Consider the following 27,321-nt stretch of genomic DNA (forward strand, 5'->3'; position numbering starts at 1 on the left):
AAGGAAAACTTTGGCTTGGGGTTGGGAAAATTTCCAAGTAGTAAGAACTGTTCAGTGGCCGGCTCATGGAGGAGGGAAACGAGGAGTCCCCCAACACTTGGCTCATCGAACTCCTTGGAGCTAAGGCAGCCTCATCCACAGGGAGCCATCTGTACTGGGTCCGGAAGGGCAAGATGGCCAAGCAGGTCATTTTCAGCTCTTGTTTCTGTGACTCTATGGAACAGGGGTGATTCAAACCGTATGTCTTTAAAACCACTCTTCATCTCAGTGGCTTGGTTGTTTGGGTTCTTTTAAGGTACACGTGACAAAGGCCCTTGTGACAAAACAAAGCGCTCTCACAAACAGAGTTTGTTTCAAACCTAACTCCCTGATCTTCTCTTCCCCATGCATGTAAAGTACTGTGCTTTCTTTTAGAACTCATTCCAGGGTAAACTGGATTGATGTTGTGCTTTATGTAAACCGTGAGGCCAAAGAACAGAAGAATATGAAAGATCCCACACTGGGTAGGATCAAATTTCAGGGCAGCCTGGGGTTCTGAATCTGACAGTGGTACCCAGGGACCTGTGGTAAAAAGGGAAAAAAAAAACACAACACACTGGTTGTTGTTAACCTCAAAAGGGCAGGGATGAGCTCTGAGCAGACAAACATGCCTATCTTGTGGGCGACGTTTCATGGATGTTTTGCTCCATCTCTAGTGAAAACAGCCTGGGCTGAAGAATCAGACAAAACTGGGTTCTGACGCACCCTGTCACATAGAAAAAGAGACTTTGACGAGTGACTTTATCTTCTCTGAGCCTCATCTATGAAATGAACACAAGTTAAACCGATCCGGGAGCACGGCTGAGAGAATGAAATGAGAAGAGGTACGTAGAGCATCGAGAGCGGTCGCTGGCATAGAGCCGGGGCCCAGTGAATTTTGACAAGCAAAGTAATGGCCGTTCTGTCTACAACTCTCCTCAGACTGTGGGTTTTCTCAGTTCCTGGTAGTTGAGTTGTAGATGTGATCCGAGCCATTACTATAATCACATGCCTTTAATGAATGGCTTCTCACCTTACCCAGAGAAACCTGCTGCCTTCTCAGTCAGAAGCTGTCTGAGTCTTTGTCTGCTTAGGCTGCTATAGCAGAATATCATACACTGGGTAGCTTAATCAACAATTATTTATTTCTCATAGTTCTAGAGGTGAGAAAGTCCAAGATCGAGGTGCTGGCTGGCTAGCTTGTTTCCTGGTGAGGGCCCTTTCCCGGTGTGTAGATGGCCATCCTCTGGCTGTGTCCCACATGGTGGAGAGAGAGAGAGAGAGCTCTCTCACGTCTCTTCTTAAAAGGGCACTAATCTCATTCATGAGGGCTTCACCCTTATGACCTAGTGACCTCCCAAAGGTCCCACCTCAAATACCAACAGAAGTTAGGGCTTGAACATTTGAATTTGGGGTGTGGGGGGAGGGGGACACAAACATTCAGTCCATAGCAGAAGGGAATATTAGTGTTTTGCTGAAAGAGCCCCAACTTTAACCTACAAAGGAAACTCTGTTCTGTTCATTTTTGGTCCCTAGGATGGTCTCTACAGCTCAGACTTCCTTTCTCAGCCCCTTCCTGGATCCTAAGGGATTAACTATCCAGGACCTTTCAGGTGCTATGAATTAACTTGTCCCTTTTATGGATTAACTGAAACAAACATAACACTCTCTAACATCATCTGCCTTTTATATAAGAGGAGATGTATTATTCACCTGTCGCAATGAGGATGTGGTAAGAGTTAAGAAGAAATGTGTAAGAGTTTGTGGTTGCCTTGACAGCCTGATGGGGTCTGCCAAGCAACCTCTTTTCTTGCCATTGCTATGGTTTTCATAAATCTGACCTATAAATTTGAGAATGCATCTAAGTGAGAGAATTAGGGGATTGCTTTGATGAGAAATTCAATGGCTCTCAACTTCCTGACTAGAGTATCCAACACATTTCGTTGTGTCTGCCAGTTTTATAGCTGTGGCAGAAATGGAAAGATGGCCCTGGGCCCCTCACTTGGTGACCAGTCCTAGTCTATGTTACAGCTGCTCTTCGATTCACCGGTAATCACTCGTAAACAAAATCAGGTTTCATTCATTTTTAGGGAGTGGGGGTATCTGAGATGTAGTCCTGCAAACACAAAATGTCCCAGTGTCACATATAAACAGGGAAAACAGAGAATAAAGACTACAAGGAACAGAGTTTCTGTCATTTATACTCGCTGGTCTATCATTGAGGCATTTCCTTCACTGCAAAGCCCCAGGCTGCTTAGGGCAAAGAACAGGGAAGCGTTTTCATGCGAGGGTCTCAGTAGTGCAGAAGTGCTCATTCCCTTCTATCTCCAGCTACCTTGCACTGATCTGCCTTAGATAGAGTTCAAGTGCCTGAACTACTCAACCCCATTAGGTATCTGTACTCCTAGGACTTACGAGTGCCCAGGGTCCTGCCTAGAGATAATCTGCCTAGAACACCACCCTTCTAGGCGGAATGTTCCTTAGCCTCCAAATTCTTGCTATAATGACACTGGACTTGTGAGTTTGCCACAGTCTGCAGAAACTATTGTTAACTGACCATGCTACTTGCATCATTCCCTCAACATTTAAAGCTTGATGCTAGAGAATCTCATTGGCTACACATGGGTCACAGGTCACTGCCCCAGCTCTGAGCTAAGGAAAGGATGGTCCACCCGTTTCAGTTCTGTAGAGAGAATCACCCCCCTCCTCTCTCAGGACTTTCCCCCAAAATAAGAACGACATTCTTAGATTCCAAGCATCCAAAATGACTAATGTTCATCAAGATTTAATTTTTTTAAATTTACTTTTCTATCCCATGCATTCTAGGAGCAAACCTTACAGACAAAATTCAATGAGGATGGTAGAGAGAGGACAAAGGGAGAGTTGGCTTTCCCTTGCAAGAGTTAGGGAGTTAGTCACAAAGGCTTCCAGCAAGCTTGGAAAGGGGGGCACTGTTTCAAGTGAACATGAAGGCTCACTTCAATTATACCAAATTCTGCAACATATTTCCATTCTAATATAGGAGTCTCTTCTTATTTCATTGTCCCAGTTTTAGGAGAAGTCTAATAAAATTTCGAATTGAATTGATTGTAATTTGTCAAACCACAGAATGAAATTGGTTTTTGACCCTTTCAGTCCTAAGCCTCCAAGAGATAAGGTATTCTTTATTCATAGTCATAGAAAATTCCTCTCTTTCAGGTTGTTCATTGAGCCAAGAATGTAGGAACTTGAATTGGTCAATCTTTTCAAAGCTATCTAGTGTCATTAGAATTAGTCACCCCGTGATGTTTAGTCCCCATTTGCCCATCCTGATCTACACTTCATTTTTTTCCCTCTTTGCTCTTTGACACAGAAAAGTGATCGTGTACTGTATCAATGAGGTGACCTTAACTTTACGGCTTCAGGTTGGGTCTGGACAATGAAATGCATGAGGGGGAAAATCAGACGAAGACATGGGGCAGTTTATTTCCCGACCCCCAACCTGCCAGACCCTGAGTTAGCAGTGGCTGGATTCTTCTACCAAAGTCCATAGTTCCTATCAGAAAACCTTACAGCTACAGCTCCAACTATCCTTCTTTCTAGGTTCTAGGAATTGCACCTTGCTCTTTCAGGCATAGGGGGCAGTAAGGGATCTTGTAGTTCAAATCCCTAAGATTCTTGTTGATTTTTCTTAGCCCTGCCCACAATATTGTACATAAGCCCTCTGTTAAACTCTCCTCAAAAATCCCGCTTGAGTGTACCATCTCTTTCCTGCTGAGATCCCAAATAATACCCACCCCAACCCATAGTTCTCAAATTCCTGTGGGTCTTTATTCCATTGTAGGGCATCAAACTACCCAGTCTACCAAATTCTTGCCTTTAATGTACATTTCATTCCAGATCACCAGGGATAGTAACTTCATTGGCAGATTCCCAACTGTGTGCCATGAACTTCCAGATTATCATCCCTGAATTCAAACTGAACGTTGACTGCTTTTAATTCTAATTGATTCAGATTGCCCCATATTTGTCACACTTTCCTAAGATACACCTGCATGTACTCATACCAGTATCTGCACTCGTCAGGATTCTTGTTTATAAATGACAGAAGGTAACACTGAATAACTTAAGCAAAAATAGTAATTTACTGGAAGAAAATTGACACAGAATTGACAGGAAAACTGGAAAATGATGTTCCAAAGAAAATAAAATGAGACAAAACAATCAGAACACCATCACCTCTACCCCTGATGTCGCTGCCATACTCACTGTCATCATAGATGGCACCAATGCCCCTGGACTTGAACCCTTCTACCATTGACTACTCAAATCCACTGCAGCCGTCCCAATAACCTGTAACTTCATGGCAGTTCTTTCATTAGTCCATTGGCCCCAACATTTTCACATCAGCCACAGATCAACCCTGGTACCCTTCTTGGACTCAGAGCTCCATTGCCTTTCCTGTCACCTCATTTTTGTTCATTTCTTTTCCTTTAAGGCATTCTAACATAAGACAATTTATTCTATTCTTTTTCTCTGACAATAGAGTGAAATATAGCCTGAGTAGGTATTTGTAAATCAGGTGTTCATAAATTCATTATTCCTATCTAATTATTTAGATTTCTTTTTTAGATCCATTCAGTATTCAAATGTCAGAATAAATGTCTGTTCTCATACAAAAGGCTTATTCAAATATTTGTGTCACACTAGGCTTTCAACTTTTTCAATAGTTTGTGACACTGTTATATCAAGTTACCTTGGCAGGCAAACATTACTTCATTCTTAGTTTTTGCTATGTAAAAAATTTGAGGACATATCTTCTTACTTCTTGATTCCAGGAAGAATCATTTAAAATGCCTCTCTAGGGGCGCCTGGGTGGCACGGCGGTTAAGCATCTGCCTTTGGCTCAGGGCATGATCCCGGCGTTATGGGATCGAGCCCCATATCAGGCTCCTCCACTATGAGCCTGCTTCTTCCTCTCCCACTCCCCCTGCTTGTATTCCCTTTCTCGCTGTCTGTCTCTATCTCTGTCGCATAAATGAATAACAAACTCTTTAAAAAATATATAAAAAATAAAAAAAATAAAATAAAATGCCTCTCTAGGATATAAAAAGGTAAGGTGAGTGGACACTATTAAATGGAATAATTTGAGGATATTTGCCAAAACACTTCCCCTCCTGATACTCTGTTATATCAAAGACATTGCTGTGATTAGGTTGGAAGGTTTGCACAGAGCTTAAGGAACTTTTAGATACACAGGTGGCAGAGGTTTCATCAACTTCCATTCTGATATTCAACATTAAACCCTCTTTGATAGATTACAATGATGTCAACCTAAGTCCACCAAAGCCTTTAAAAGGGGGCTCACAATGAAGAAAGATGGAGTCTGGACTTAAGATTTAGGTTCAAAGCCAAGGTCTACTGCTCATAGGAAGAGCACTGATTTTTGCTGATGTCAAATTCTTCCTGATCCAAGAGCCATTGTGAGAACAGTGAAAATAGAGTCTTCCCACGAGAATAAACCAAAGAGCTATAACAATTGTAAATTCTTTAGCAGCAGATCACAATGGGGGTTCAGATTGTTCTCTCTTGGAAAATTCATTGCGACAGGTACAGGAGTCTAGACCAGCAACGCCATTCTGCTGAAGCAACTTGAGATGCAACTAATTTGAATATCAAAAAAAATTAAAGAAGGAGCTTCATTTATACCATTAAGCTGCTAAGGCAGATCATCTTTGTTAAATGAAACTTCTACCCATAAAAGATTTCCATCACAGTCGCTTCTTATTCTTTATAGAGACCCTCTGTCTTGGGAGGAGATGCCTGGAATATATATGATAAGGTGATACACATTTGGACTAGTGGATTGGTAAGGCCACCACTGTGCTGACAGGCAGATACACCAAAGTTCAAACCTTGAAGAGCAAAGTCATTGTCTTTTGTGCCTTTCTATCCTCATTATGACTGCTTGCCTAAATCTGTCATATGGACATTATCTGCTGCAAAGACTGAATTGTCATTTGTTCGATGAGTATATTTTAAAGTTTTACCATGTGAGTCCTCATGGTTAAGTATAATAAGCACGAGGCTGGGAATGAGTAGACCAAGTTGTTTCCCAGACCTCATAAACATTTAATTATCTGTGCAAATATGGACAAACAAATTACTCTCTTTAAACCTAGTCCTCATCTGTAAAACCCATAAAATGGAAAAGGCAAGGCCATTCTTGACTACAACCCAGGTTACTATGAAGATCAAATGGGATAATGCATGTGACATTACATTGCAAATTGGATTAAACAATGTATAAATGTGAGAGATGACCTAATTCATCCCCAAATTTTAACTGGTGAATTTGGAATTGGCAAGTACTCATTTGAAATAATATTTCTCAGAGGAGTTTGGGGCCTCTTGATCATCAGTTCCCCAGGGCTTTTAGAAAGAGTCACAAGGCTAACCCTCCACCACCATGCTCAGAGTATGAAAAGCCCATTTAGCTGTCATCCCCTGCTCTTGGCAGACTTTCAGGGAATGCCAGCAAAAAGTCTGAAATTGGAACGGCAACCCACCAAGTACATCCAAATCTTTCATCAAACTATGCCTAGTTTAGAAGCAATATTATGTTAACATTACCCCCACCGTGGATTATTTCTAATGAAACCAATCTGCCAAGGTGAAATGAGACCATGGGTTACGGAGAAGCATAATTGGATTGACCTGAAAACTGAGTTTAAAAGTAAATATCCTTTCAGTTAAAGATGAGCAGAAAGATTCCAGAAAATATCAAGACCTCTGACTCCTTTAAATCTGTGGCCTGTCCCTTAGACCAAAATATAATCAAATCTTTTAAGGTTTCTGAACGTAATTAGAATAGAAATTTGCAATTCGGCTTATTGAGTCAGAGTCGCCTGATGGCTAAGCTCTCCTAATTGCAGGCTAGCAAACTTCAAAGGCAGTGCCAGCTCTTTCGAGCTAGCGTGGTGCCATTCAGGATGTGGAAGATACCAAGGCAGCCTTTAAGTCAACCCTGGAATTGACATCGTTTCCTTCCTCTCCTTCATTGCTGCATCATCTGCTTCCCTTTGTAGCTACCTCCTGCTAGCGCCCAGCATTTTCTAGACACCATAAGGGTTCCAGGAATATACAGGTGATTAAGAGATAAGCCTTGGCATTGATCTGCTCTCATTCCAGTCAACTCCCATGCTCATTCTTTAAGTCTCCAGGTCAAATACCTCCTCAATGATGCTTACCCTCCGTCACCCAGAAAGACTTAAAATTTCCTTCTTTATGATTTAAATGCTCTTTGAACATAAGCCCATTCCAATATTTATGTTGTGTTCATTACAATTGTTAATTTACATAGTTCCTTGAAATCAATAACCAAGTCTTTCCATCTTTGTACCATGAGACACCACATAATATCTGGCACAAAATAGGTATTAAAAATATTTGTTGAGGGGCGCCTGGGTGGCTCAGCCATTAAGCATCTGCCTGCGGCTCAGGTCATGATCCCAGGGTCCTGGGATTGAGCCCCAAATCAGACTCCCTGCTCGGCGGGAAGCCTGCTTCTCCCTCTCGCATTCCTCTTGCTTCTGTTCCCTCTCTTGCTGTCTCTTTCTGTCAAATAAATAAATAAAATCTTTAAAAAATATATATTTGTTGAATAAATCACTCCCCCATCCAATTATTCCCCAGTCACAAAACATTCATTTCTACCTCATGGTGGTTTTGCTTCCCAAGTCCCTTTTCTTTACTGCTGTCAGTGACCAACTTTGGCCCTCTGTCACCTTTTACTGTATCTATTCCAAGTACATTTCTCATATACTCTTCTTACATACCTCAGATTCATGTCTGTCCTACAGAATTATTGAAAGTACGTGTTTCAATCATCTTACTTCATTCATTAAATATTCTCTCCCAATTAGACAGTAAAAAGATATGGTCTAATTTGCATTCTCCAATCAACTTCTGCCCTGTCCTACCAAATTCCCTGTGATCCTAAATATGCATGTTTGATGTCTCTATGGCCTTGTTCATATGTCCCTTAATCTTAGTGGACCTTTCTACCCATGTTGAAAACCCAACCTACCTTTAATAATTTAGCTTGAAGATCCCACAAAAATCACCAAGCACAGGCTAGTAAGAAACTCTTCTTTCAAACTTACTGAAGTAACTTGCCATAATCAAATCTAAATTCAGAACTAGAACTAATATTGAAGGCTCCTAACTCCAGACCTTTTTATACTGGCCCTGTTGCCTTGCCTATAAACACGATCTCCAAATGATGTGTAGTTCAATGTGGAACACTTCTGAGAGTTAAAGAAGGCATGATGAACAATCACACTGTTATTAATCACACCCAGACAACAAGCATAAATCAGGACCTAGGTCAACCTACATCGAAGCCTCCTTAAGCTATGGCAAAATTTCATGGTCCCTGTTTAACAAAAAGCTCTATATTATCTAGGTTTTTCTCCTAATGACAGCCCATGGGATAATTAAGATGATTTGAGCCTTTAAAAAGTTATGTTGTGTTCTGCTTCCCTATTTTAAAACAATGATAACAATAGACACACGCACACATGCACACACAGGGTGCTTTGAATAAAGCTGTTTCCCTAGTAACTGCACAAGCTATTGTATACCAGGTATTTCTTGGGTTCTAGAGTCAGATACACCCATGTTAGTGTACACAATTGTATCACTTATTCTGTAAGCCTCACAATGAAGACAATGGGGCCTAATAGGACTTCTGGTTCATTCATTCTACAAATACTTGTTGTGTGCTTAACAAATTTGAGATAGTGGGCTGGATACTGGGGATACAATGCTGAGCAATCCACCGTGTTCCGTTACAGTCTAGTCAGACAGACAGGTATGAAGCCCAAATGAATGTGTTATCCCAAGCCACACTAATGCTGCGATACTACACTACCACATAAGAAAAGACTCTGATCCATATTGTGAGGTCATGAAATGCTTAAGGACATGATGTTTATCTTGTGAGCTTAAGAGTAAATGCAAACGAACAAGGCAGAAGAGGAAAGGAAGTTTTTTCCAGGAACAGGGAATAGCATGTGCAAAAGCCCTGTGTCTATGTGGAACCCAACCTAATCAAGAAACACAAGAAGGGCCCATGTGACAGAAGCACACAAAGTGAGGAAAGAAATGGTAGGTATTGGAGCTGTAGAGGGTGGCAGGGACCGGTACCAAAAAAAAAAAAAAATGACTCTGTTGGTCATATTAAAGGTCTCTGTTTTTTGGCAAAGAACAATGTAATATTAAAGACTTTTAAGTAGATAGTTGACACATGGAAGAGGAAGGAGAAGACTGGTACCCATAATTAGATTTGTGTTTGGAAAGGTCACTCCTGTTGTTGCATGAATTATGGGTTAGAAGAGGACCACAACACATGCAGGGAGACCAAATAGGAAGATCTTACTGTAACTCTGGGAAGCAGCAAGGGTTAAACAAGCATGGGATGAAGGCAGACAAAGTGCCAGAAAGAAAAAGAAAGAGGGGTAAAATTGACAGGTTTAGTGATAGTGGAGTAGATCAAAGATAATGGCAAAATTGACTCAACTTTCTGCCATTCTTTGAAATATCAAACACTACCAAAAAAGTGGGCTTAGGGAAATTTTATACATTGTCTTGGGTATCCTGAGTCTAAGGTGGCCTTGAAACATGTGGGTGGTGATATTGAATAGAAATGTGGATATAGGGGAGTCTGGGTGGCTCCATTGGTTAAGCATCTGCCTTCAGCTCAGGTCATGATCATGCTTAGCAGGGAGTCTGCTTCTCCCTCTCCCTCCACCCCTCCCACCCCAGCTTGTGCTCTATCTCTCAAATAAATAAATAAATAAAATCTATTTTTAAAAAGAAATTTTGATATACAAGTGAAAGGCTCTGAGGTAAGAGCTGGACTAGAGACTAAGTGGGAGGCTGTCCTTGGTTACATGCTAAAGGAAGCCACATAATCAATGAGATTCCTCAAAGAAAAGATAAAGAAGAAGAAAAAAGAAGAGGGGGTGCCTCAGATCAAGTCTTGAGAAAATTTAATATTTAATGGCAGGTTAGAAAAGCAACATGCAGGGCACCTGGGTGACTCAGTTGATTAAGCATCTGCCTTTGGCTCATATCATGATCTCAGAGTCCAAGGATGGAACCCTGTGTCAGGCTCCCTGCTGAGCAGGGAGTCTGCTTCTCCCTCTCTCTTTGCCCCTCTCCATGCACTCATGCTCTCTCTCTCAAATAAATAAGTAAAATCTTAAAAAAAAAAAAAGCAACATACTACAAAGAGAAAGAAGACTCAGCCAAAGATGAAGGAGGCAGTCCAAGAAGGTGTGGCATTTCAGAATGATGGTGAAGGAGACAGGCCGTGGTATCAAATACTGCTGAGGGGTCAAGAAAATGTGAACTAAAAAGTGGCCATTGGATTAAGTAGCATAAAGATCATTAGTGGACTTAGCGAGCTATGTCTGAGGAGTGAGAGGACAGAAGCCAGGTGCAGGGTACAGAGGAAATGGAGGCCCCAAGTGTAGACAGGTTTTTTTTTTTTTGAGAAGTTTGGCTCTGAAAATTGGAAAGGATTAGACCATTGGAAGAAAAATAGTAAGAAGAAGCTGTAAGAGAAGACATGTATAATATAAAAGGAATTTTAATTTAATTTAATTTTTTTTGCAGGTTGAAGAGAGTTAAACATGTTTAACTATTTATGAAAAGATCTCATTGTGGGGATTCTTTAGTGTAAAGTCTCTGTGAAGACGGAAGAATGCAGAATCTAAAGCACAAGGGGAGGGTTTGACCTTAGGAGGAGGGACACCCCAATAATGTAACTGGAAGTAAAGTTGGGTTCTGCTATTGGGCAGGTACAGATTTGCTAATCTGAGTTTAAAGATATTCCAATCTGATGGTTTCAACTGCCACTGAAAGTAAGAGAAGGAATCAAAAGCTCAGAGCAAAGGGGCTTGAAACATGCTCAAATGTTGGGGCAGTGTGATGGTGGTCGTTGTAGAAGGTCGTTAAGAGTTGATGGGCCAGATGGAGGGCCTATATGAGGAATGATCATGAATGTTGTGACTCCACTATGTCCCTGTCATGTGGCTTTCTCCAGGATCACCACACTGCTCAGACATAGACCTGGAAAAGCAGAAGTAAGGTTCGGATTTTGCCATATCAATGTGAGACAACGGCAGGTGATCAAGAAAGTAGGAAGGGGAGAGGAGCAAGTCTGAGGACTGTCACTGAAGCTCTCTTTTTACATGTAGGTGTTACAGGCACTGACTAGCCCTTTTCCCAGTATCCCAGAGTTGCAATGAAGGCCAAAAGCTGAGGCCCCAATTACCACTTGTAAGCCACATTCTAAAGGGAGTGTCTACCACTGGCTGCCAACAACTGGGACCAGGCTCTTGTCTCCCTCCCTTTCCCTACCTCTACCACCAGGACTTACTAAGAGAGATAGAACAGACCCTAAGACCATGGGACCTCGTTCCTAAAACACCCATCACTACCACCAAACATACACAAACATCTACACACACCTCATCATTCTTGAAAAGAATGAATGGGTGAGGTGTACACTTTCTGGAGGTTGCAGAAGTGGTCAGGAAGTTATGGTCTTTGCTCAAGAACATTAAAAAAAAAAGAAGAGAGTCATAGAAAGTGACTTCACCCCTCCCCCATGAGTTATCTCCACTTCAACACATCAGTTACATCAGCCATACCTGTGACCTGTAACATGCAGGTAGCATGAGTTCACATGAAACAAGTGTTACATAGGGAACTGTGTGCTTTGTTGAAAAGCCCCATCCATTGTTTTTTTTCCCTTTCTTGGGCTTGTGTCCCTCTCTCATGCTTCTGAGTCAATAATTGTGTTTTCTTACTTCCCAAACTCAGCAAGTGGAGCAGAGATATGGGCCAAGGGGTGGAAACGTCTAGCAAGATTCTCTCTTACAGCTGCTTTTCATCTGCAGCTCACATTTGCCCAGATTAACCAAGTGACGGATGCTCTCCCCACCTTTCCCTTTGCCAGGGTGGTGGGACAGAAGGTGACGCTGGTCCCCTTTTGTCGTAAGGGAATTGAAGCTTCACTTCACAGACAGCATCTTGGTCCTTGGAGGCACAGGAGGTGTTACCTTTGGAAGACTTATGCTCAATATTTTCTGACTGCTAGTACGTCACCCCACTCCTGGATCTAAGGGGACATGGCACCTCTCCCGGGCTCAGAAAAGAACAAGGGATTACTGCCAATATTTCAGTCCCACTGGTGTGATGAGATCTCACCTTAGTGCAAATCCATCACTGAGCTCCAAAGCAGTGACTTCCTCTCCCTTTTCCAAAACCAACACTCGACTATTTGATGAGTCATTGGTTCCCTGACATTTGTAGAATACGCTTGAACTGCTCCCAGCGGGAGGAAAATTATACTGTGATCATACCGCACTCTCACTCTCCTTTGCCTTCCCTTCTTCTCCAGCCTCTACAAATGAGGAATCTACAAGCTTCACAGTCAGAGCCCCTGGAGCCCCTGGAGCCCCTGGAGCTCCTCTCATCTAATTCAGCTGAATGAGCTGGTCTGTGGGTTTACAAAAAAGAAATGAACTAGTTCTCTCACCAGCTTCACACAGGATCTGGACACTCAAGTTTATCCTTATACCTGAGAAATCTCAGAAGGAATATGATTGAACCAATTGCTAGATTAGTATGGGTTATGTGTTTGTTCATTGCTGCACTTGAAGGGTGTAGGAGGCCAGGTTAGAGTCAAAGACCAGTAGGCACTGACGAGGGAGCCAGGCACTGGGAGGGAGTTAGTAGGAGAGTATGATTGTGACCAGGAAATAGATGAGATGAATTAATGGAGGTGGAAGTGTGGCGAAAAGAAGTTGAAACAAGAGCTTTGAGATGAAGCAGCTAATGATGGTAGAGGTGAAAAGGGGCTATGTCACTAAGACTGTTTTCTGAGTCTGGGATTGATTCATATACCTTAATCTGGAGAAGGCCAAAACAACCAGCTCCTATGTGAGTCTGAACTCTTTCAATTATGTGTCAAATTCAAGCCCAAACTAACTGAAGTAAAAAAGATGTTTGTTGGCCCATGTTACTAGAAAGGTTAGTTGTAATGCCTACCTAACATGCTTGGCTTAGGCAGGGACCCAGGTTGTTTCTCTTTACCTCGCTCTCTGTCTACTATAACACACCATACCTGGACTAGTCTTCTCTCCAGGGAAAAACAAGAATATCTCGATCCAGCTTTGCACCCTCCAGGGTTCAAGTCTAGTAGGAAAGAGAATCTCCTTTCTGGACGTTTCAGCCAAAGTCCCACTGTGTCTCATTGGTCCTGATTAGGTCACATGCCACTCAGAACTACACTGTGCCCAGGAAAAAACAAATCAAAATTGGTCAGATCTGAGTAACATGACCATAATACTGGAGTGGATCCTTATCACTCAAATTGCATGAACTCAGAGAGGGATAAACAAAAGTGGTATCTTAGAAGGAGATTGCAGTGCTGCTACTCAAAGGGGTAGGGGTGGATCCCAGCAGCCAAAGCCACTGCAAATGTTCCTCACAGGTTACTGAGTCTTTGTGATAATCTCTATATTCTGATAGCTTCAAAGATCAACAAAATAAGAGTCAATTAGATAGTCTGACTTATGTGACAGTTTAAATTGTTTGGATTTTGTGTGTGTGTGTTTACAGTAGACATTGCTAATCTTCATGCCACCTTTATCTCCATTATCTAATAGAATTCTTATAATGATCCCCTGAGGTGGGTGCTTCATTAACCCAATTTTACAGATAGGAAAGTGAGGTTTGGTGAAGTTAAGGGACTGTTGCAAGTTCTCATTGCTAATAAGTAGACAAGTCAATATTCTCAACCAGGCCAACCTAAGCTAGAGATCATGCTTGAAAGTTAAAAATCATAAAATCTGGCCCAGCACTTTCTCTTTAGAGATTCTTAAGAGAAAATCCCTGGAGGACAAAATGTTTTGCCTATAGTCAGGTAGGGAAAATGTGTAAAAGAATCTATCCAATTTAAAATCACATATTAAGAGCTATGGTGCCCAGCTCACTGCTAAGAATCCCTTGCATTTATTTTGTCTCAAAGTTAAAGGAAAGCAAAAACTTGACTGCAAAGACAAAATGTCACTGGGTTCTAGAATTTAGTCCATCTCGCTGGGTGAGTGAAGTCTCTCCAAACAGCCAACCAGGGAAGAAGAAATACAAAAGGAGTAGGGGTCAAAAGGGAAGTGTGAGGAGAGATGAATATTGAAATGCCCATCATTGGCAATGGCCATGGGCAGCAAAAATCTAAAAGCAATTTATGTTTTACATATTTGGTTAAGTAAGGTAATTTGAGGGTCGCCTGGGTGGTACAGTCGTTAAGTGTCTGCCTTCGGCTCAGGGCATGATCCCAGCGTTCTCGGATCGAGCCCCACATCAGGGCTCCTCCGCTAGGAGCCTGCTTCTTCCTCTCCCACTCTGCCTGCTTGTGTTCTCTCTCTCACTGGCTGTCTGCCTCTGCCAAGTAAATGGATAAAAATCTTAAAAAAAAAAAAGTAAGGTAATTTGATGTTCTTCTATCCTTATGAAAATCATTTAAAACTCCTTGTTCTTAGGCATTCATTCATCCTGGGACCTTTATCAAGTTCTAAGTGGACAGTAGGAATACATCAATACATAATGGAGATTTTTTTATTTAAATTCAACTAGCCAACCTACAGAACATCACTAGTAATGGAGATTATGATCCAAATAGCCCCCAGCCAGAGAGAAACCAGTGGCAAACAACTCAATAAAAATTGACAAGATAAATGTCATCTCTTACTTGGATAGATTGTGATGGAAACACAAAGATGGGAATATATAATCTTGACTTTGGAACAAACTATTGGTAAAGGTTATATAAAAAATTCTACATTTAAATTGAGTAGACAAAACAAAATTAAAAAAAAAACAAATTAAGTAGACAAAGATTCAGAGATTAGGGGTGGAGCGGGATGTAGAGTTTAGAAACTCAAAATTAAAAAATTCTGATCATTGAATTAGGCTAGAGAGATCATCCAATTTGCTTTCCTTTTATGTTTGAGACAAGGCACGTAACTCCAAAAGTTAGTGGCAGCATAAGATGAGAACCCTGGTTTTCAAATTCGTGATTTAACCTGGGACTTACCTTGCTCCTGATTCGTTGAATCAGACATAATACTCGGTGCTGTATATTCATTATCTCTAGTTTTCACGATATTCAAAGAGGTACCTATGACCATCCCTATGTTACAAATGAGGTGGCCACAATGTGAGAAACACGTCAGAGAACCAGCACATGGTGGAGTCCAGACCTGAACCCACATCTGATTTCAAAGCCATACGGTCTTTCCTCATGTTGCCATTTCAAGCTGTTTATGCGAAAGGGGACAGTGGAGAGGCTGGACTCATTTGACCAAGTGGGCAACTGAGTTTCAGTGAAGTAGGGGAACAGGACAGAAGAAAAAAAGAAAAAACAAAAAAACCCAAAAAAAACCCAGAAATGGCTGGGGTGTTTTCATGGCCCAGAGTGGATGTTATCAACATGGAAAAGAAACAGCTCTCATTTCAGGATGCCAGAGGTCGTGAGTAAGTTGCCAGCCTCGAGATTACCATTAGATCTTCATCTCAGCCCAGTTTTTCACCTATAATGAGATTATCTCAGAGCGTGAAGAGAGAATAAGTTTCGTGAGTCACTCATCTATCACTTGATGATAATGAGACCAAGCTAGGTACTATGCAAAGTGCTCTGAATAGATAACGAGACAGCCACTTTGGAGATGCGGGAGATAAAGAGATTACAGTACAACACTGGTTGAAGTTACTACCGCATGGCAAAAAAAAGCCCTATGGAAGGAAAGAGATAAAAGATTATTGAAGATTATTAAATGAGTTATTTAAAATGGCAATGCTTTTCCAAAGGCAAACTAGAACAGAAATGTAAAATAATGTAAACCAGCTCTTCATGGTTTGCCCAAGACTTTCCTGGTTTTAGTACTGACAGGCCTTCAATCCAAGACATCTGGTCACCCTACATGGAGGGTGGTCAAAGTCAAATGCCTAAAGACAAGCAAAGTAAATTAATGTAATAAGGCAAGTTGGAGAAAAACAAATGTACAAACACAATAAAAAATGGAACTTGTACTCCACCTAGAGTGGAAAGAACAATGGGAAAGGTGGTGATCCAAAGCAGCAGTTAGGAACTATCCAGCCAGTCACCTGTTTCTATCTGGCCAAAAAACTAAGAACAGTGAAAATTTTTCATGGTCGGGAAAAAACCCAAAGAACAATATTTCTCGATGCATGAAAATGAAATGAAATTCAAATTTCAGTGTCCAGAATAAAATTTAGTGGAACAAAGCAAAGGTCTTTCATTGATGTAGTGCCCATGGCTCCTTTTACACTACGATGGCAGAAATGAATAATTAGAGACTGGATGGCAAAACCTTTTATGGAAAATATTTATTTGCCAACCCCTGTTCTAGAGAATGATTGCCCTAAGGGCAGCCAAATAGGCTTCCACTGATTGTTGACAGAAACAATAGTTTACAAGGACTAACTAAAAAATTCTTAACATTTTAAGAGAAGTCAAACAGCTGGATTTTTAAGTGAAATTTATTGATTTTCAAATTTGGCATCTAACTCATTTTTTAAAAAATATCCCATGGATACAACGAAGCAATCTGTGCTTTGTGTCCAGCCTTCAGGCTACCATTTTGCAAAGTGTAATGTACATAGTGTGTTCCATGCTAACACTTACCCCAAGATGTAATTCTAGTAGTTCCTTAATTTGAAGGCAAATCTACTACCCCTGACTCTATCAATTGCTTTCAATTTCAAATTTGTTTGCCTTGCAACTCCTTTACCCATTAGTGCCTTTCCAGGATTATGAAATCTTCTCAACAGCCCGTAAAGTTTTTTCCCATCCCAAATAGAAGCAAATCCTCCCTCAACTCTACCCCAGACTGCACTATTGTCTATTTATCCTATTTCTTATTTCTTCAAAGAGTAGTCTCTCCTCACTGCCTGCAGTATACTCTTCCATTCTCTCCTCAACCCAGTGCAATTCCGTGGTTTTTCAGGCCACTTCATTGAATGTGCTTCCAGGAAGGTCAAGTTCCTTGACCACCGTCTTTCAAAATTCAATGGATGCTTTCAAATTCCCATATAACTGCTCTCTGGCATTTGATGTCACTGACCACTTTCTTCATTTTGAAAGTGTCTTTCTCCTTGGGTTTCATAATACCCACTGTTTCCTACTTCTGAGGCTGCTCTTTCCATGTTTTCTTTTTTCCTAACTTGATTTTGTTCAACTAGTATTTATTGAACACCTGGCACATAGCAAGCATGGTGCTAAGCATTTCCCAAATGTAGCTGTCATATATCTCACTGCTCAAGAAGTAAAACTTTATTTCCCTAAAATAAATTTCATTTCTAATTTGTGTATCCAGCTTACATGGCTTAGTCATGTTTTCATTCAGTCTTCCTTGAGGTTCCCATCATCCCCCCCAGGGTCATACCAGAATCTAATAAATGAAAAATGATATGAGAAGTTCAATTGGCATGCATGTCTTCACTGTGCATGTGTCTAGGGCCTTTGAGGTTTGCTGATCTCCTGTTTCTAAGTTCTGGCCAGGACCCCCAGGGCCTAGGGTCCCAACTCCCCAAAAGTATCACATAGCACATCCTGGAGTGTAACCACATGCTCAGACCCACAGACTTCTCTCCAATTCTGAATCTGAGGGAAGGATTCCCACCCTCCCCCCGGCACTCTAAAGGCTATTTCTTTTCACTTCTTCAGTGGATTCCTCTTTCACAAAAGACATGAAATCCATTCATTTCAGACTGCTTCTGCTTCCCAACCCTACTCTGCAAAAAGACCCAAAGCCAAGAAAATACTTTAAAAGGGTATGTCTGCCTTGGTGGGAAATGGAGATAAAAATGAACGGAAAAATTTACCAAATTATGTTTCAGCGAGATTTCCTGCCATGATTCTTACACCAACTCTGAGAAATAGGTGTAATTATCACTGTTTTACAGATGAAAGCATTTAGAGTTTATGTTGCCCAATACCATGTAAGTGCAAATCTCCAGCTTTAAAAAGAAAAAATGATTGTATTATTTGTTTGAGAGAGAGTGCAAGTGGGGGAAAGGGCAGAGGGAGAAGGAGAAAATCTCAAGCGGTCTCCCCAGTCAGCGCAGAGATCCCACTTGGGGCTTGCCATCTCTACCCTGAGATCATGACCTGAGCCTTTGTGGGAGGAACTACCCAAGGCAGGGAAGGAGCCACCTGAAGGAATTCAAGGGAGCAGGGCCCAGTGTCACACAAGTACTGGAGTTCTGCCTGCTCCCAATAGCCAGAGTGCAAAATTTCATAGGGCAGGGGCATCATTTCCGTTTTTATATTCCAGCCAAAACTGAATATCCCTGCCAAGAGGGGTCAAGAACATGTGCTTCCTAGAAATGCAGCCCAAACAGGAACTTCCGCCACTCTTGGTGGGGCCTCCAGCAATGCTCTATTTACCCCAGGCTACAAACTCGAACATCTAAATCTGGTTCCTCACTGTCCCATACAGTCCCTCTGCTCAGAGCCATGGGAGAATTCCCATTGCCTCTACCACTTCCCACCCACAAGGCAGCCCGGTCCTGACTCAGCAGACATAGTGAGAGACAGTTGAAGTGAGAAAAATCCAAACAGGAGGAATCATCTGGACTTCACCATAGCCACCCTCTTCCCAACCGCCACAAGGAATAATGGGCACTGGATTTGGGGGCTGTGGCTCGTGGGCAGTATACAAACCCAACTGGCCCCAAACATTACTTTTGTTCAGAGATTTTTTTTTTTTTTTTAAAGTCAACTCTCCTAAAAACAATTCGGAATGTTTTTGCTCTTGGGAAACTATGTGGCTGCTTTCCTGGTTTACACTATTTACAATGAGCTCATTTTAGAGAGGCAATTTCTGAATCCATCCGCTAGCACAGGACCACCATGCTAGCGAGCCATTGGCAACTTGCTCAATGAAAGCATGAATGGACTAAGGGCTCAATATAAAAAATAACAAATACCCAACTTAAAATAGTCTTTCAGGCCTCATTTTAATAGAGCCCCTGTCCATTCAGGGACTTTTGTAAATAACCCCACAATTAATGACATGTGTTTATCGGCAAAGCCACTCACCTGAAATACAGAGTGGTTGATGTTCTCTCTGGGGATGAAGTTTATTTATGAGAAAGAAAGATTTGACCTAAGGATAAAAATAGAGCAGCAGTACTCAACTAAATTTGCAATTGCTCACCCAAAAAGCCTTGAGTATAACCTATTTTGAGAAGAGTTCAATTTGAGGTGATCTAGAAATCTAGCTAAGCAAGGAGATTGCAACTATTGCAATTAACAAAAGCCAGAATTGACCCTTCTCTTATAATGTTACTGTTGGGAAACAGCATTAGGGACCTTACGAGGTATCAGGTGTATTTTCTGCGGAATTCCGGTTAGAGCACACTATGTAATTATTGCATATCTATGTCAATCTGCTGAAATCGTAAATCAGATTCTATCACACCTCTGCTTGACACTTATTTCCCACTGCACTTAGAACCGAATCCAAATGCCTCAGTGGGCTTCTAAGGATCTACTCGCCTGGTCCTTATCAACCTTGCCACTATGCTCAGATACACCTGTCTCCTTTCAGATCCTCACACGTTTCAAGACCTTTCCCACCCCCAGTCCTTGGCCATGCTCTTCTCTCAGTCCCTGTGCCTCTCATCCTCCAAGTCTCGGTTGTAATGTCATCTACAAGGCTCTTCTCTTTCTAGCCCCTTGTCCCTCTGCACCTAATTCCTTCACAGCACATACCACACTCATGACATCTGAGACCACATCTATCTTTTTACAGTGTTATCCCCAGTAGCAAGTAAATGTACCGGGATGTAGCAAGTGATCAATACATCATTATTGACTATTAAACAAACAATGAGGGGCACCTGGGTGGCTCAGTTGTTAAGCGTCTACCTTCGGCCCAGGTCGTGATCCCAGGGTCCTGGGATAGAGCCCCACCTCAGACCCCCTGCTCTGCTGGGAGCCTACTTCTTCCTCTCCCACTCCCCCTGCTTGTGTTCCCTCTCTCACTGGCTGTCTCTCTCTCTCTGTCAAATAAATAAATAAATAAAATCTTAAAAAAATAATGAATAATGAGCCATATTCCAGTTCATTTCTACCGTACTTTCATACTAGCCCAAACTACAAGGCCCAATGCACACATTATTCCCCATTGCCGTCCTCATTTTTCTCTTTTCCATAAAATCTTCCCTGAGCTCCTCATTTTTCAGTGTTTAGACACAAGGCATATGAAGGGCCAGAGACGTGCCTGGAACATAGTGGGTGCTCAGTAAATCCAACAGTCTTTAGAATCGTGTTCACTTCTTCCCGGGGATTCCAACAGCTGGTTTCCAATCATCACTTTTTTTTCTTACCACTTTTGTGATGTTTCCCACATCCCAGTAAAATCTCTCCTACTTCTGTTGTAATGTGTTTTTTATTTGACACAGTGTCTTCCTTCTTAAACAAATTTATTTTTATTTTATTTTTTTTTAAAGATTTTTATTTATTTATTTGACAGAGATAGAGACAACCAGCGAGAGAGGGAACACAAGCAGGGGGAGTGGGAGAGGAAGAAGCAGGCTCCTAGCAGAAGAGACTGATGTGGGGCTCGATCCCGTAACGCCGGGATCACGCCCTGAGCCCAAGGCAGACGCTTAACCGCTGTGCCACCCAGGCGCCCCAACAAATTTATTTTTAAAGGGAACTTTATAGAAATTAAACACCCATTTCACTGGCCATAAAAGAGGCAACTGTAAAAATTAACGTAATGAAAACAAAGCAATATGCTGGCCTTTTTTTTTTTAAAGGGGGATTAGTAACTATTAGAGATAGAGGACACTAATGTGATCCTTTCTCTAAGACACAATCAGAAGAACTGAAAATCTCTGAATGACTTCCTCATTCTGTCCTTCATTACTTAAAACTGTGTCCATCTACCATCACCCCACCCACCATTCAGACCCCTGTCATATTGTATTATTACTAACACTTTTCACTTGGTGTTTATTATTTTCTACCTGAATGGGTTAATTACACTTTTACAGCTAAACCCCATCCCACTGTCTTCTCTTTCTACCCTCCATAGTTCTTAGGTTGACCTTATACGGAATATATGCCTAAGACAGTCTCAGTTGAGTTTAATACTTAGGGCTTTGAACCAACTTATCAAAAGAACCTACTCTTCCAAAAGTCAAAATATTTTTAAAAGAGATTGGTGAGAGAGGGTATTCAGGAGGTCTTGTTCCTCTGGTCCTCTGCCCTCCCGATTTCCCAGAGATGTGTACCTAAACTATTTCATCCAGGCCACTGTGGTTGAATATCATGGATGTTCCTTTGACTATATGCATTCTATTCAGCGATGAAGAGGGCTCAATACAAAAAAAAAAAAAAAAAAAAAAAAAAAAAAACCATACCTTTCATGCATGAATATACCAGAAGCAAATACTCACATTTGTAAGTGAAACGAAGGCCAAATAAACCAGAAAAAAACTGAATGTGTGATTTATTATACTTAGGATTGGTCTATAAGGCTTAAATATATCTGTCATAATTAACAGTAAATGAATGCAACTTTACAAAATCAGTATTTCGATACAGTACAGGAGTAAATGTGGCAACTGTGCATTGGAAAATTAATATTTCCTCAATGCAAATATCAAATTTGCAGCACCATTTAGAAGCGTCCACTAAAAAGCAAGCTGCAGTATTTATTACAAGCTCTACTCAAAACACAAGACTACCTAAATCAAGCATTAGAGGCAAACAGTGGAGTCATTCAGGAGTACTATGTCAGATTTGGTACAGGATTAAAATACTAACATTTTTTTTAATGTCCGGGTTTCAAATTAATAAATACAAAAACAATATAAAAATATACACCAGTTGATAAGACTGCGCTGCAGATGATGAGAGAGTTAGATCTCACTCTCATATGTATGCAGGTATGTCTTTAGTGTCAGAATTTCTGGATAGCTGCGGCTCGTCTTCCGGAAGAAATCCAGACTGGTGAGCTGTTCGATGTCCCGCACGCGAGCTGTATGCATCTTTATGAGTTCTTCCACCCACTGTGACTCGTCCTCTGAGCTCTGCAGTGGAAACAGGATACAATCAGAGCCAGACTTTCCCAGAGAGGTTCTCCAAACGGTCAGTTTGCTTCAAGTCCGCAAATGAGCCCGCCCTCCATACCCCTGCACCCAGAGCCAGTGTGTCTGATTCCTTCCTGGCCTCCCTGGCTGCTCTACCACATTCCTGTTGGGAACGTGCCACGAATACCTGCCCTCGGCTGTAAACGTTTTCAACAGCAATTAGCTGTACCAAATAAATGAGACATGTGGTGTGAAAGGGCATTTGACTCAATAGGTTTTCAGAGCATAAATCAAAACTACAAAAACCAAAGGCCCTGGAGAACTCAGCAATGTATTTCTTTACCCGCTGCTGTCAAACTGCAAGGGGGAGCACAGAGCAGAAGTCATTTGGAATGTTCTTCTGGCTCCTAAGGAAAGTGAAGAGCTCATGCCCAACGCATAAAATGTCATGCGTGTGTTCCCGGTCTTTCGGAAGAACCCGCAATATCAAGTACGTCGTCTATCAAATTGCAATGAATTGAAATTTGAATAATGAGTTCAATTGAAAGCAGCTCAGTAGCTACACCTGGAGTTTTGGAGCCCAAGGGGCTGGAATTGCGGCTTTATGACTTTCTGGATAGGAGACCTTGGCCAAGCTACTTAACCTCTCTAGGCTTTCTCCATTGGTTCACAAGGAAAATAATACTTACTTCAGCAGCTCCCCAGACAGTAGAAAGAAAAATAGAAGAGAAAAGGGGGGGACAAAAGATAAGGAAACAAAGTCATGGAAAAAAGAAAGGAAACTTCTTTCTGTCTTAGCTACTTGCCACGATGGCCTCATTGGCACAAATTCCAATGAAAGACATCCAGATGTCTTATGTGTATCTAAGTGTGAAACTAAAAATAATCCAAGAGGAGTAGTCCTTTACATTTTAAAAATATCTTTTTTCACTTTTGTGGGAAGTCGAGAGAAAGAATGAGATCTGAGAGCCCTGAGAATTCTGGGGGAAATGCCTACCTTCATCAGCAGACCTGAGGCAGGAGGGCCTTTGCAAATAATTTCATTCCCAAATGCCCCCAGAATTGGCATGGCTCCCAAGAGCCATTCTACAAGTTGAAGGGTGGCTGTGTGTCTGAGGGCTGAGTATGTTCAGAAATGCCCTCGCCCAGCTCCTTCACCGCTCGTGGTCTCAATGAACTCCCCACCAAAGCCCGAGAACCTGCAAAGGGTTTTCTCGGAAAGCTCCAACCCACACAGACCTGGACAGGGAGCTACAGCAGCTTCTGCCGGTGCTAAATATGTACCACGAGGGTGTTGGCTCAGGCAACTGATGCCTGGCCATCCCGGGCAAAATGAAGAAATAGGAAGAAATTGCTTTGCCGGCTGGGGAAGTAAGGATTTTAACCCTCCATGCCCCACCCTCCTAACCCAAGCTAACCAAGTTCTCCGCGATTCACAGGAAGAGACAGACCTAAATATAACTCTGCCCACAACGGTGCTGACCGATCCTCCTGTGACCATATAATTAACGAAGTAGGAGGTCTCCAAATGGATCGGGACCCCCTCAGAGTAAGCAGAGTACGCACAAAGCTATATTTTGGGAGAATTTTCATATTCAACTCTTTGATTTTTTTAGGGGTCTAATTTTTCTTTTGTCAATGCAGTCATTTGAATGTACAGACAAAGGGGTTAAATTTTAAATAGTGGCCAGCTGGGATTATAAGAATTCAAAGAAAAAAACTGTCTTTTGCTATTTCTTTCCTTGGGAAGTAATTTGCCAATTTCATTTGAAGGACATTTTCTTCTGGTTCTCACATGCGAGAATCTCGCCTGCCACTAGTCATTAGGAAACACTGGCCACGCAACACGGGACGAAAATATCTTCTGCCTGACGCAAGCTGGCAATCCACAAAGTCTTTGGTGGGGGAGACTCTGGTGTGAAACGCAAAACTAATAACATGCAAATACAAGTTCACGCTCACCAAGGGAAGGGAAGGAAACACTTTATAAATAATTTAGAAGATGAATGCAAACAAAAAAGCCCACCCAACAACTTGCTTATTGTCTTTCTTGCTACGGACATTTACTTTTCACCGGTCTTTTCCTCCTGATTTTCTCCTAAGTTTGTGAATTCAAGCCCCAGCAGTTATAAAGTGACCTTCAAAGCAAGGACAGGTGTCTGTGTAGGCAGAAGAAGACACATGCTCACCATGAACCCTACCAGAAATACCTCTAAGTTCTAAGCAGAGTCAGGAGCCAAAGAGGGGAGGAAGACCTGTGAGGACATCTGTGGATTTCCTTTGTCAGTTCTACAATCTGGGATGACTGAAGAATGCCTTTGAACTGACTTTCCCATCACCAAATTCCCCTACTGACAGAGAAACTTGAACATATACTCCCCAGGAATCGAGGTGCACCTTAAGTGGCCTACTACCAGGCTGGAATGTCTTTGTAGTCTTCTGTCTTAAAAATGCATGGCAATTTAGAATTTCACTCCATAATATATGGGTTAAGATTTTTTGCAAAAATTTTCACCTCCCCATAAGTTTTTAGTAAAACCGAAGTCCAAAAAAAAGTATATCATGCTTTACAGAGGCATTACATCTCCCGGCTACACCACTGGCTACTCTCATGGTTATGAATAATCAAAATGGAGAAGGTCAAGCCAATAAGTTGATGACAGCCTGCCTTTCACTTGCAGTTCCCCTGCTTCTCCACCTCCCATCAAATTATTGACAAGATCTGATTGATCCTTCAGTATAATACTGCTGCCTCCTACCCTCTTTTTTTAAATTTCCAAGACTATCACCTCCTTTCCGGTTCTGTAACCTCAGTCCTGTGAATCTTGCCAAAGCACTTTGAGTGCCATGCTTGACTCCTTCCAGCTTAAATTTATCTCCCTAAAGCAGAGCCCCAAATGCTGCTCTTATGAGTCAGCATTTTCCATGGCTACCTAATGCCTGTGCGATTGGAAAAGTTTCTAAGGTCCCAAGGTTCTGCTACGGAAATCTGATAAACTTTAAAGAGGATGGGCTTTTGAAGTCAGAAGCCTTGAATCTAAAGTTCTGCTCTCCTACTAACTAACCGGGTGACAATGTACTTTTCCTTTATTACCTAGAGTTTTCAAAACAGTTAATAAAACAGGAGTAGGGGAAAGAACATACATGCCTGCCTAGTAGAGTAAAGCGATGGTTAGAAATAATCTGTATGCAGGACCTGCACGGTTCTGGGCAGGCAACACGGACTCAGAAAATAGTGGCAATTATTACCTCTGCCACTAGGGCTACTATTACTATGACTTTTATTTTGAATCTTTTAAACCTTATGTCCCACTGTTACCCTCATTCCCAACATTCTGGTCAAGCTTCATTAGCTTTCTTGGCCATATTTCAAATTTCCGTTTTTCCCCCTGTATTGCTTTCCTGTATTCACCCACAGCTGAAGCCACAGACCAATAGCTACCTTGCCCATGAAGCCAATAATCTCCAGCGAAGCGATTTTTAATTCAAGTAAGCCAGCGTGTAGTACATCATTAGTTCTTGAAGTAGCATTCAATGAATCATTAGTTGAGTATAACACCCAGTGCTCATTCTTACGGCTTTTTGCCTTTTGTAGCAGTTTCTGCACCTGTTGGATTCGCTGGAGCCCACGGCAGACCCCTAGAGTAGGAAGTATGTTTAACAGACTGCTCTTTCTCCCAGAGCGCCTTACTCAATTTAGGAACTGGGTAGGACGTGTGAGTAAAACCCTCTTTGGTAGACTATATACATCCCTGCTCCTTCTATTCTATAAAGCAAAACCATGGGGACTATTACTTCTAAAACCAACCTTGGAGCACAGCTTTTCTAACACATTGAAGAGATCTGGGGAAGTGATGAGATCTGTGTAGGCAAAATGCGTACAGGGCCAGGAGCCCAGTGCCTCGCTCCAATACCTGCCCAGGGCTTTCTCATGACGCCTTCCTGCTCCACGGACAAGTCATCTGTGCTATTTGAGAATGGGGTGACCTGTCACAACTGCCCTCATAACTTGTAGCAGGTGAAAACTATGATTTATAAAGTATATATGCCTGTGTGTGTGTATCTTTAAAAAAAGTTTTTATTATAGACATTTTCAAACATCCACAAAAGTCGAGCCTAATATAAAGAACCCCTGTGAATTCTTACCTAGTTCCAACAATTATCACAATGTTGCTCCTTTTTTCCTTTACCAAGTATATCTCTTGCAAAACCAAAAACATTTGGGCACTTTGATCACTTGACAAAATCGAACACATAATGAGAACTACAATAAATAAATAAATAAATACACACACACACACACACACACACACACACACACACACACACACACCCCATGCTCCTCTTCCGCACACCCTTACACTGAAAATTAAAAAGCCATTCAAACACAAAGTTCCCAGGTGATAAGCAAAGTTTTGTTTGGGTCTTTTCTTCTTTCTACTTGGCTACACCGTATAGTCCAAATGGCTCATAACAAACGTGTAAGAGTTTACCAGTGGGAATTTAAATTACAAAACAAAGATGACTCGTGTTAAAGGACTCTGTCCTTGAACTCACGTTGCAGCTCTCCTCATTGTCTGGTCTGTGAGGCAGGATAAAGGAGGAGACGGAGAGGGGGCCGTCACACTTGTCGGCGGGCTGGGTGAAATCCAGGCAGCTGGTGGCGATGCTGTAGTAGTGAGTTGGTACGGGGACAGCACTGCCCTCCACGTACCTGCAGCGGCAGGGAGAAGTAGGATGACCGTCGAGGTAGTCGCTTTCTTTTGCAAATGGTGACCAATGAGTATCACCCAAGTCACTAAAATTAATTCCCATTCAACTGAACCATTTTCCACGTCTAAGCACTAGCCTACTTCTGTATTTTGAACATAATGCTTTTCTGCCTGAAATCGCCTCTTTCTCTTGACCTGACAGAGTGAAAATGATATTCCAGGTAATGAACACAGCTTGAACCAAGACTGAGAGGCGGGACATGATGAAGAGATCAAGACAGCAGAAAGTAAGGCTGGAAGAGTCAATAAAAATCCATAATGTGGAGCGCCTGGCGGGGGCTCAGTCCATTAAGCGTCTGCCTTCGGCTCAGGTCATGATCCCAGTGTCGTGGGATTGAGCCCCATC

The 27,321-nt window shown here is 41.8% G+C and overlaps 1 protein-coding gene and 1 long non-coding RNA gene across 6 annotated transcripts in view; one reads left to right on the forward strand and one right to left on the reverse strand.

Annotated features, from left to right (window-relative positions):
- Positions 1–395: 395 nt before the first annotated feature.
- Positions 396–27,144, forward strand: LOC109491302. Its single transcript, XR_002144646.2, has 3 exons — positions 396–503; positions 696–863; positions 27,118–27,144. It is a non-coding gene; the product is annotated as an uncharacterized LOC109491302 (long non-coding RNA).
- Positions 21,605–27,321, reverse strand: part of ENPP2 (ectonucleotide pyrophosphatase/phosphodiesterase 2) — a 144,530-nt gene continuing 138,813 nt past the window's right edge. For all 5 annotated transcript variants that reach the window (XM_034668560.1, XM_019810218.2, XM_002929526.4 and 2 more), the window contains 2 exons: positions 26,761–26,917; positions 21,605–22,203 (listed from right to left, as the gene is read on the reverse strand). In XM_034668560.1, coding sequence (XP_034524451.1) covers positions 22,033–22,203; positions 26,761–26,917 — 328 coding nt within the window. In that variant the 3' untranslated portion in view covers positions 21,605–22,032. The remainder of the gene's footprint in view (positions 22,204–26,760; positions 26,918–27,321) is intronic.

This window comes from Ailuropoda melanoleuca, chromosome 9 (genome assembly GCF_002007445.2).
Source record: "Ailuropoda melanoleuca isolate Jingjing chromosome 9, ASM200744v2, whole genome shotgun sequence".
Lineage (NCBI taxonomy): Eukaryota > Metazoa > Chordata > Mammalia > Carnivora > Ursidae > Ailuropoda > Ailuropoda melanoleuca.